This window comes from Drosophila elegans, unplaced genomic scaffold (genome assembly GCF_018152505.1).
Source record: "Drosophila elegans isolate 14027-0461.03 unplaced genomic scaffold, ASM1815250v1 contig_492, whole genome shotgun sequence".
NCBI lineage: Eukaryota > Metazoa > Arthropoda > Insecta > Diptera > Drosophilidae > Drosophila > Drosophila elegans.
This window is the reverse complement of record NW_024545879.1, coordinates 240,110-252,659: the sequence shown is the minus strand read 5'-3', so window position 1 is coordinate 252,659 and position 12,550 is coordinate 240,110. Positions and strand designations below refer to the sequence as shown.

Here is a 12,550-nt window from a genome sequence, read left to right as displayed (position 1 = left end):
TGGGTGTCAATTCTTTACTAAGATCTTTTTTATAACTATAACTCAGTTTTAATGAATCTGTCGCGAAGCAATTTTATGTTGGCGAATGATTGATGTTTTAAAATTGATTAACTGGAAGCTAAATTTAAAGCCCAGGAGAGCTTTTTTCAGAGCCCTAATACTAAATTTTTGGAGATATTTCCAGAACAAGTTTTGAAACAAAAACAGATAATCAACTTTAAACCTCGCAAACTGAGGACTGCCAATATAAATGTAGCTCCCCAGTTAAACACAGCTTCTGCCGCTAATTCGTCTGCGGTTGTTGACCAGGCTTGTCTTGCTTCTGATACTAAGAGAGGTAAACCAAACCCAAATTTGTTGAAAAGGCGGCTGGTGCCGAAGACCTTCAAGTATTGCGTTACAAGACATTTTTACACATTTTTATTTACCATCCCCAGGCCGAGGGTTAAGTCGGCCTTTCTGTGTGTTCTTGGTGGTCAATTGGTGGGACGATAGCGAGCCAAATAAACAAAAATCAATTCGTTACATCTGGCGCCCAAAACGTGACTGCCCTGACTGTAAGATTCAGGTCAAAACATTAATGGGAATTGAATGGATTTATATACTCAAGAAAGAGGATTTTCCAAACATGGCTGCCGAGCTGGGAGGACATACGGAAAGCCCTAACAGAAACCCAAAAATACCCAAAAGCGGTTCAAATTTTTCTGAGCTGGAGGAGACCTACGGAAAACTAGGCCCAAGCGCCAAATTGCTAAACCCAAAACAACTAAAAGAGTGGTCCTTTAAATTCAACGGCACAGAAAAGGCGCTGAAATTCCTTGAACAAGTGGAATAGTCTGTAATCACCTACGGGCATGAAAATTGCTGCAAGGCAAAGCGTAAAAGTGGTTTAGAAAACATGGGTAGTGTTTTGTTTTTGTAACATTGCACGAGTAAATCTCTGTAACATTTTAGTCTCTATTCCTCCCGCTCTATTTCTTGGGCCTTGTCTAACTGTATACGTACATAATTGTGAGTGTTTCACAAGCCACGCTCAGTCGATAGAAAAGATTTTATCTCGCGTTCTTCCGCTTTTGCATTTACAAGCGTTTTTTTGCTTTTGAGTTTTTTTGTTTATAATTTTGATCATAATTTGAACCCAGTGACAAATTGACTGAGGTGTTTCTTTATTATCTTATTTTTTTGCGTAATAAATTACATTACAGCCGGACAGACGGACATGGCTACATTGACTCTAGTAGTGGTGCTTATCAAGAATGTATATGTTTTATAGGGTCGGAGATGTGTCCTTCACTTTTTTGCAAACTTTTGACTGAAATTATAATAACCTCTGCAAGGGTATAAATATATTTGCCAAAAATACTAAAAACCGGAAAATTATTTGCTTATTTTAAGACTAGACAATCTCCATAAACGTAATCGAGTTTAGCGTTGTTTGTGATTGGTTGGGTTTATCTTGTGCTCTGTGATTTTGTCAAGTTCTGATTAATTTTTGAAAGTACTGGTGTTTTTCTTCTAACCAAGCTTAGCTTAACTATATTATGTGTGTTTGGTACTAAGGCTTTTCTTATAAATCTGTATTCACTATTAGAGTTTTAATAATTTTATTTTAAATTGTCTAATCCCCGTGCATTGTTATTGTAATCTCATTCTCTTGTTCATGTTTTGCCAGTGCTCCTAGTATAGATAAAAATATATATTACATTGACCTGCGGTTTGGGCTCAAGTGGTCATGTGAGTCCTGCAGGGAACTTGAGATTATTGGCTTTATAAGGCAGACTCCTGACGGCTTTAAGAATCTTTTTGGAGTATTAAAACAACTCACTGAAGGGTTCAACGCGGTAAGTTAACAGTTTTGGTAAGACACTGCAAAGTGAGTTACCCCTGTTACTGGAGAAGTTGTAAAGCAGCCATGTGGATTAAAAGCTTTACAGTCAGTTGTTCCTAATGGTACTGCATGCTCTGGAGTACTCTTTTCACCAGAAATTTGGTGTTGGCAAAAGGAATCTTTTTGTTGTTCTTAATAGGAAACAATTATTTCTTTCTCGATTTACCCCCGAAACCACATCTGATGATGTTATGGAGTTCAAGAAAAATACCCATCTCCAAACAATACAATTGAACTATTCAAATTTTCATACGCTGGCAAGATATCCTCTTTTAAAATATATGTTCCTCCAGAAGCTTTAAACGTTCTAAATAACAATAGTTTTTGGCCTGTTTCAAATAACAAAGAAATAATAATCTATTCCAAAAAACTGAACACTTCTATATTTCTAGTCTATCAAAATGTGAGGGGACTTAACATGGAGTTACCTAGGCTATTCGCTGATTCCTCTGCCTTCAATAGACATATTTTAGTATTCACAGAAACATGACAGAATTCGGAGATTTTCTACTCCGAAGTTTTTCCAAACAACTTTAACACTTATAGAACTGATCGCGTTTCTCGTAGGGGAGGTGGAGTGCTTATTGCTTTTAACCCCAGTCGTATATTGCAGATAATTCAGACTGATTTCCCCAATAAAATATAAGTTGCTAGTGTAAAATTTTCCTTACACGACTTATCTATTTTTGTAACCTGTTCTTATGTCCCCCCTGGGTGTGACATTTTAATTTATGAACATCATTAATCTGCTATTAAATCTATTCTATTTCTACTTTCTGACAGGGATCACCCCTTTGTCGGATCATGACTTTGTTGATGGACTTTTAGACCTATCATTACAACAAATTAGCTTTATCATCCGTAACTCTTTAAATAAGCAATTAGATTTTGTACCATCCCACAATGGAATTCCCTTGCCCTGCCCTGATTCAAACCTATTCCCATTTAGTTTGCTCACACTAAAAGAAATGACTCTGAAATTGCTGATTTATTTGCCAAGTTCTTCCAAACTACTTAGTGCGGATTCTTGTCTAAATTCAGTTTAACCTTTAGTTTATACAGGTCAAATTCCCCACTAATAACAGAAAGTGCACTTCTTAAGGATTTGTAGACCACAACACCAACATACTTTCCATGGCCGGACGGGCTTCCCGGGTGCGTGCTTAAGTTTTGTGCCTCAACTATTTGTAAACCGATTTCACACCATAAAAAGGAAAGACGGATGTTCAAAATTATAGAGGTATTTCCAAATTGTCTGCAATACCTTATGTATTTGATGGCATTATTATTTCTTATTTGCAACATTTGTGTTCCTCACTAATATCACCTTATCAATATGGTTTTGTTAGGAGGAGGTCTACTACCACGAACCTTCTTGAAATGACATATATTATAGTGAAAGGATTTAATAATAAAATGTTGTTATAAATACAGATTTTGTTTATCATTCTCTTCATTTATTTAAATTAGATAGGCTCGGGCTTTCGAAGAAGAACTCACAGCGTTTTTTTTTTAAAACGCAGTTTCCAATATGATTAATGTAAGAGCTGGAGTGCCTCATCAATGATCTTTCTGCTGTCACTTTGTTTGTCCTATAATAATTTGCAATCAGGTCTCGGTTTACATTCTGATATTGATTGTTTTCAGAGATGTTGTCAATCTAACCTCTTAAATCTGAATTGCCTTAAATGTAAAATAATGAAATTTTATAGGGGTACGACTTCATTTATAAGCTATTGTCTTCAGAATATGCCACTGAACCGAAGGTATTCGGTCAACGATCTATGAATTTGTTTACCCAAAATTAAAATTCGACTGTCACATAAAGTCTACTGTTAACAAGGCTATGAGTGTTTTTGGATTTATTAATAATTATTAAGCGATAGTCAAATTTGACGATTCTTATACAACTAAATTATTAATTACTTACCTTGGTCGTTTCAACTTAGAATTTTACACTCACGTTTGGAGTCCTCAATATCAAGCAAACATTGATCGTATTGAGTCGGTACAAAAAAATTTCTTGTTTTCACCCTTCGTGGTTTGAACTGGGATCAAAACGTAAGGTTGCCTTCTTATTCTTACACTATTGCTTAATTTACATACTCTTGTAAATCGTAAAATCATGCTTGGAACTATTTTTATGCACAATCTTAACAAAGGTGATATTTACTCCATAGCATTGGTAAGCCGCTTAAAGTTTAAAGTGCCCTTTAGACCAACTCGCAACTACCATCCTCTTAACTTGCCATGATGTACCTCAAGTTCTGGCCTGCATGAATTCTTTCGTGTTCTTTGTAATAATAATAATAATCTCTAAAATCAAATTTGCATTTCATCCTCTATCTCTGTCTTAAGAACTACAGTTTTAACATTTTATAAATGTCTCTATATTATGTTATTTTGGTTCTCCTCGCGAATGAAGCCCGCGTGTAACAAGGTCGTGCTTGGTTTCGTCGGACCCCTTGCTTGTACTGTTTATAGTTCAACAACAATAATTTGATTAAGATGTTTTTATTATAATTATGTTTACCGATCATTTCTCTAAGGTCCAAATATATATATGTATTTATATATATATATATATATATATATATATATATATATATATATATATATATATATATATATATATATATATATTTGAGCTGTAAGGATACTCTCTGGCCGGGTTACAGATCTGAGTCAGATTCCTTTACAAGAAATATGTAAATCACCGAAACACCGGACTAGAGAGTTTCATTCAACGAGTGAATGACTCGTTCGGGGGGTCACGCCGAAGGTTCTCATGGACGCCGGGAGAGAGAGTGATGTCGGAGTTGATCTTGCTCCGGAGTTAAAAATCCAACGGGATGGACCTTGGAGCGAGGCCAAGCCAGGCGAACGATTTCACGAGGGTGGGAAAGCCGGGTGATCTCACTGGTCACTTCCGCAATTGGGGCGCGTGTCGGAGACCAAAACTCCACCGAGCTAGACCTTCGGGCGAGGCAAAGCCGAAACACTATTTCGCGAGAGTGGGACCGGTGGGTGACGTCATGCGCAAGTCGTTTTCTACGTATCGGAGGTCAAAAATCCACCGGGCTGGACCTTCGGGCGAGGCCAAGCCGGGTAGAATTTGTCGGACGTGGGGGGATTGAAAGGAAAAAGATGGCGGTATGATTGACCAGTCGGGAATGATGTCCGCGCGCATGTCACATGCACTACGAGGAGGAAAGCTAGGGTACTAGACCAGACGGGCGGGGTGTCCGCGTACCGGTCGCATGCGCTACGAGGAGGGAATCTAGGATACTAGACCAGCCGGGACGGGTGTCCGCGTACAGGTCACAAATACTAATAGGAGGGAAGCTAGGATACTAAACCAGACGGGTTGGGCGTCCACGTACAGCTCACAAATACTACGGGGAGGGAAGCCAGCATACTACAATAGACCAGAAGGGCCGGGTGTCCGCGTACAGGTCACAAATACTACGGGGAGGGAAGCTAGGATACTTGACCAGACGGCCCGGGTGTCCGCGTACAGGTCACATGCACTACAAGGACAGAAGCTAATGATCGACTACGAATAAAAAATCACAAACGAGGGATTTCACTTTCACTTCTAGATTTCTAGATTATTTTATTTATCTAATACCCTCCTACGAGTCCGCTACACCGTCTTTACTTAACGGAGAGGAATATTATGTACACTAACCTTAAAACACTGATCAGCCGACTTATTATTCGAGGCCTTACTTCGGATTACACGAAAAATTACTGCGGGAGACCCGTCCGTCCCGTCTTACCATTCCGACACCAGAGACCGCCCACTTCATCGGTGTAGACCACCTTCTGGTATATTCCTAACTTTCTAGTATTTTCCATTAACTTACTAAGTATCGGCTAGCGTTGCCACTTGGGTTTGAAACTTAACTATGGCTTAATATTCGGTTTCAACTTTATATTTATTATCCATTATAAGTTGCTTACACCTATAATCTTACATACTACCAATAATTATATCGTACACCTTCTAGGTGTGTACGTTACAGAGCATTCTTATTTCGACATCTTGTTGGTTAGATTTTTTTATTAAATGCATTAAATTGGCATTAATCATTTTAAATTTTGTAATTGTTTTATGATTGTCCGACAAATAAGAGACATCTTTAGAGGTTGTGAGGACAAGCCGTTTTCGCTTAATCAAAACAAGAATGTAAATATACTTCACAAATCTTTCGGTTATAATCAACGATTTCGAGACTGGTTGTACGTCTCATCATTTTTAAATGTGCTTCCGCGTATTATTATTATATTATATATTATTTTTATTATATTTGAATTTAACTCATGTGGTTTATTATTATTAGTATTAATTTATAATATTTGTAAGTCTGTAGTCATTGCTGAATTTAACATTCAAGGACGAAGATATCCTTGACCCAGGGATCGAAGATGAATCAGCCGATTCAGATATCCACTCGAATAAGGCTTTAGATTTTCGCAAGGCTCTGGGAAGGACCTGTAACGGATCCTTTCCCAGGATCACTAATACTTTTACTCTCGGATATTTCGGCGGTTCACAGTTGTCCTTTTTCTTATCCTTTCTTTCTTTGATCTGTAGTCCCCCTTTATAGGGTTCTGAGTGCCAAGAGTGGTAAGAGGTGAATTCATTCGTTCCTATGAAATGCCCGTTCCGTCCCAAAATCTGTTTTCATTAAGGCACCAAGATCGAAAACTCTGTGGTGAAGTCGACCACGCAAAAGTCTGACCACGCCAATGGACACCGAACAACTATAGTCACCAGAACACGTTATAAAGGCCACCCACTATCAGTCAGAGACCACCCACGACAGCACCAAGAGCCCACAGGTTACAGACACACATAGTAAACCCACTCGAAGCCTGCAGACGGTATGGCGGCCACGGATATTGGGCATGAAGATGCTGAAACCAGCGGCTACTATTTTGCTGGATGTGCGGTAAGGTGGGTGTTAGAAGCATAGAGTGCTGCCAGAGAGCGGGACATGGCCAGCCACAGGAAGACTAACAGGGATCGCAAGGTGCTGTCTGTCCAAATTAACTGGCAAACTAATCGAAGAAGAGGATCAGTTATCCGCAGTGATTGGTGGAAATACATTCAAAGCCGTAATCGACACCGGAGCAACAGCAAGCTTTATAAGCGAGGAAATGGCGGATATACTGGCTTGAGACGGAAAGATTGCAAGGACAAGACGGCGAGTTAGGTTGACAGATGACAGTTGCAGCCGGATAAGCACACAGCTCAAGGTAGAGATCGAATTCGGCAATAGGTGATTGCCTGTGAGTCTGCTGATCGGGCTGAAATAAAGTGTGCTGAACCTACAGTGCTGATCCCAGAAAGGAAAAAAAAACAACGGATGGCTCGTGGAAAAACTGTCTGTTGCAGTGGTACAAAACACCTCGGAGGAATGCGATGTCGACAACACATCTAACATAGCCCAGCATGGAATCACCATGAAAGACGAAATGCCAAATCAAACCCAAAGGTGCAAGGGGAAATCAATGCGAAAGTCGACGAGTTGCTACAGAAGGGATACAAAGAACAATCGATAAGTCCATTCAGCTAATAATAGAAGACAGGTCTGGTAAACACAAGGCCAACAAGATGAAAGAAATCTTCGAAATTGTGCACCGGAATATGGAGAAAGCTGGTGAGGATCAAATTACGACGGAGGCAATCCAATAATAGGTGACACCGTCTGGGCGAGGGAACACCATTTATCGAAGGCAGCTGAGGTTTCGCGGAAATTATACCGTGATAGACTTCGCTTCACCAGTCATTTGTAAAGTCCGCCACAAGGCAATACAAAAGGAACGAACCGTCCACGTCAGCGAGCTAAAACAACAAACACAACAACGCGATACAGACAAGTAAGGCTAACATGGCAGGCAGCGACAAGCGGTGCGGACTATAGCGTCGGGCATATTCCAGAATCTATATAGAACGCAGGATAACACGAGCATACAACGACAAAAGGTGCGGACTATAGCGTCGGGCAGGTACCAGAGTCTTTATAGTACGCACGACACAAGGATGCACAGTGACCCAGACAACGGGGCAAACAGATTCTGCGTCGGGCATGAAGCCAGAGCCATCCGTTGATAGGCCGCGAAGAAACCGAAAAGCTTTACCGTAGCCATAAAAATAAACAAACAGGAAAACCGGGTTCGAAAGGAAACAAACTACTTGCCAACTAAATGCAGAACGCGGCACGAGAGTGATTAACTTAGCAGGGTCATTGACCCCGGCCCCAAAGGCAGGAAAGGTCAAACCTGTAATCCTGGACCAAGCAATGAAGCGAAAGAGACAATAAGTAAACAAAAACAAATCAATAAAAAATTGCTCTTACCATATCATTGTGCAAAGTCACCATATGCTCAGTGATGTCAGCGTTTCTATTTATAAGCGCTCTCTTGGCACTGGACAATATGGTCGATAGGCTAGCCAAAGGAATCGAAAGCGATACTGCAAACCGATCGGAACAACATATTGTGCCCAGACGACGGAAAGGAGAAAATATCAAGGACGCGAAAAGTCTGTGGGGAAACAGCTTGGGCGGGAATTCAAAAAGTCTACGCGGAAATATCTTAAGCGGGAAACTCAAAACCTGGTAAGCTCAAAAGGTACAAGATAAAAAGGCAGAAAGAAGGAACGAGTCTCTTTCTTCATTCCCGATTTAAGGAGGAGTTGAATAACTCCCAACAAATAAAAGTAAGCAGTGCGCGTAATCTCGAAAGCAGGGGCCAACCGGATGCCAGATACTCGGCGAATTCGCCCGTAGTAACGGTAGTGCGGCGGGAGAGTGTGGGGCCGTGTGCTCAGAAAGGACCTACCGTTCTTCTTAGAAACTGTGTTGGCGGCTTTCGGCATACGCCTCCACCGTCAGGTAAAAACTGAGCAAAGGAAGCTGCAGCTGCAAAAGGAGAGCACAGTGCCTGTTCACCATAGTCCAAGAACTGTGACGCATCCCTAAGCCTTGATAGCCGCCAAGCTAACGGCAGCAGAAGGAACCACGAGCACCCCGAACGGTTGATCAACGCCGGTTGCCGGTGTCATCCAGAGCATCATCGTGGGAATAAAAGTGCTGAGCTCTACTTTTTCTTTTTTTGATATCCTATATCAGTTTGTGTATTCGTTACAGGTCATTACAGGTTTGTGTGAGGTTTAACTTTTTTGCACCCTCATTGCTGCGTAATCTCTTTTTTTAAAATTTAATCTTAGATTTGCCATGAATCAATTTACTGCTTTAGATTGGTTATTGATCCTGTTGTTAGACGTATTCCTAAAAGTTACTATTAACAATTATGCCCCGAAGACTGCACATGGTTCTTGTAGGCTCTTTGGGTATAGCAAAAATCTTAAAACTTATTTAAATCAACGCAACAATGCGCTATTCTGTAAAACATCATCAGAATTATTTGGCAAGACATCACTGTTCACTGTTCACGTAGTGACGATGCGCAAAAGTGTGCGACTACCTTATATAGCGGCAATTTTGAGAATCAGCTAAGAAAAGTCCAATTCTTAGAAATTATATGAAAATCAAAGCTATCGCTTTTATACGAGTTTGTGAATACTAAGAGTTTTAGAAAGTCAATCGGTTCAGGAGCAATGGTAGTGAAAGTGCAACAAACATTTTTTTAAGTAAAAATAAAGTTAATTTTTTTGGTAAAATAAATAATAGCTGTCTAAAAATTGGAAATCAGACATTTTTGGAGTTAAAGGTGCCAAATTCTCTTTATTTTCATCTCGTCAAGAGGTGTTTTTACCAATTATAAATTCCTGTATAACTAGTGAAAATTAGTTTCACCTAAATAGTTTAGAATTTCATCACCTATCTATCGCAACTTTGAAGCTACTTTAGATTAACCAAGAAAGGAAGCAAACTTCGGCAAGCCAAAGTTCATATACCCTTGCAGCTATTGCAAGAATAAAATATTCTTGAAAACACTAAAATTATGATTTAGATAGCTTTAAAACTGAGAGTCTAGTTTGCGTAGAAACGGACGGACAGACAGACGGACGGACAGACAGACGAACATGGCAAATCGACTCTCCTAGTGATGCTGATCAAGAATATATATACTTTATAGGGCCGGAAATGTCTCCTTCACTGCGTTGCCATCTTCTGACTGAAATTTAAATACCCTCTGCAAGATAAAAAAAAAAACAATATAAATTGTTCTCTTCGAATTTTGAGCCCACTGCACAATGTTGTGCTGCAATCAAGTCCCGAATTGTTTTTTAATATTTTTATGTTTTTATGTTCAACTTAATTTGTTCCATTAAATTTTGATTTAATGAAAAACAAGTTAAAAGAAATAATATCAAGTGCAAGAAGTACAAGAAGTATAAAAAGAAGAAGAAACAAAATGTCTAGTTTTTCGCTACTGCGACTGCTGTTGACTTTCAAAAGTCACACTTGCTGCTGCTAGTGACTTATGCTTACGATCGAAAGCAACTGCCATGAAAATCAAAAGCAACCAATAGTCGAGCTCATTGATTTTCGCTTTTTCATTTTTGCTTTTTCTTCGACTGCTGCTTCCGTTTTTTTCAGAAGCAGAAGCAACTGTTCATTTTAAGAAGCTGCTCGCATAATCTTTTTGAATTTTTCGATTTCAGCCACTCATTCGACCGGTAGCATGTCAGCAGTAAGAGTAATTTTTTTTACCCTCGGCAGATAGCTTGTTATCCCGTTATTTCTCAATATTTTTGAAAACTTACTTTATTACGTGCAAAAAATTTCAAAATTCTCTATTAGGTACTTTAAAAAAAAATCCAAAAAGTTCCTGTTTTTTCGTGGGTTACACTGTTATAGCCCCTTAACCTTAATTTTACTATATGATTCCATTTTTTGTTACTTTTAAGACAGCATTTGAAAGTAAATAATTTTAGTTTTATGATGTTGGTAATTTAAGAAAAATAAAGGTCAAAGTAAAAAAAATTGCTTTGAACTTTTTTTGGAAAAACACTTGAAAATTGCAGGCAGAATTACAATCTGAATTGTAAGGCGATTTTCAAAATGAGTTCCATATCCATTCCATATCTTTATGTTGGTTCTGGTAAAAAGAAAGGAGAAAAAATGTTTAGTTTCATATACTGTGTACATAAATGCTAATTACAAGTTAAAAAAAAATTTTTTTTTTCAGAGTTGCTGCCTCTCAACTTGCTACTCTTGGATGTCCAGAATTAATAGCGCGTACAAGAGAAGAATACCAAAATATTGCTATACGCCTGGGCACAAAAAAAGAATATTTAAAAGCACTACGAGCAAAAGTATGGAAAGCACGTGTGGAAAGTCCTTTATTTGATTGCTCGCAATATGCCAAAGGTTTAGAAAATTTGTTTTTACTAATGTGGGATAAATTTAAAAACGGTGAACTTCCCGATCACATATCTGCAGTGTAATAAAAATGAAAAAAGTTAAACTGTAATTTTTAAATGCCAGTGGGAAATTTGAAATAGTTTATGCGTTACTTACATATTTTACTTTAATTTTCTCAGCAAGATGAACATAATTTGTCCCAATATCGTTTATAAAAACCTACTCTTAAGATGTTATTATTTGTTACAAATAACCACAGCTACAACAAATACAATTGAAAATAAAATTATTAAATTTGCTTTAAAATACCCCTACAGAGGGCATTAGAGACAAAAGTTCAATGAAAATTAAATAATATTTCGAAAGCTAATCTAAGTTAAAAATACAATGATTTAATAATATAGAATATACTTCTTATTTAAAATTCTTGGCACTAAAAGTTTAACCCGACATACCAAGGAGTGGCTGTCAATAAAAACGAAATCGTAATCGGTTGGACTACTGAAACAACGAAGGTCTTAGTAAAATAGAAATTATCGAACTCCTTTGTCAATATTTTAATAAAACTAAACAGACCCAAGCTTTATTTGCCATGGGAAAAATAAGCTCTGAAAACATTAGTTTTGGGTACGAAACGACGCCAAAATCCTTAGAAATACATTTTCTATCCTTACCTTTTCACACTTATCGTCACAATCGCATGTTAAAGATTGGGACTAGAAAATGTTATCGGCTTCCAATTAAACCTATTTGAACCGGATTGTACGTCGAACGAAAGAAAATATACTTATTAGTAAAAGTGGAATAGACTAAAAAGCGATTTTTTTGTAGGACGCCGAAGGTAAATTTAGGTAAGTTAAAAAGATAATTATATTAAATAGATCTATCTCGGTCATCGCTCTCTCTCTTTCTAGCGTACATCATTCTGTGGCACCTGTATCTGTTTGTTTCGGGTGTCGTAAAACTACGTTGTGAGCACTCGGAAGTATTTTTTCGAAGTTTCAAAGTCGTTAGATAGTGCGTGGTTTGAATTGATAGTGAAGCTTTTGGTGGTCGATACGATAGATGAGTCAGGGAAAAACACTGACACAAATTTTTAACCTACCAAATGGTTGGGATTTTTGACCCTAGTGTTCCCAAACAGACGTAGACTGTCACAGTGGATCGAAATTTGTTGAAAGCGCTCTGTCAACTCTATCAAACTTTTTACAATTAATTATCCGTGCTTTTATTTTATTAAATGGTATAACAAAGAAGGGTTATCTGAAAGTCTAAATTCTGGCTTACATCTATTCTGTATATTATAGCTTTAAAACAA

General features: G+C 38.2%; 1 protein-coding gene across 6 annotated transcripts in view; it reads left to right on the top strand.

Moving 5' to 3' along the window:
* LOC108134541 (UDP-N-acetylglucosamine--peptide N-acetylglucosaminyltransferase 110 kDa subunit) overlaps positions 1–11,837 on the top strand; it is a 184,202-nt gene extending 172,365 nt beyond the window's left edge. For 3 of the 6 annotated variants that reach the window (XM_041709756.1, XM_041709755.1, XM_041709761.1), the window contains one exon: positions 11,057–11,837. In XM_041709756.1, coding sequence (XP_041565690.1) covers positions 11,057–11,315 — 259 coding nt within the window. In that variant the 3' untranslated portion in view covers positions 11,316–11,837. Of the gene's footprint in view, positions 1–2,941; positions 3,129–11,056 lie in introns of those variants that run through there. The other 3 variants (XM_041709757.1, XM_041709758.1, XM_041709759.1) reach the window with 3 other exon arrangements.
* The last annotated feature ends 713 nt before the right edge of the window (positions 11,838–12,550 follow it).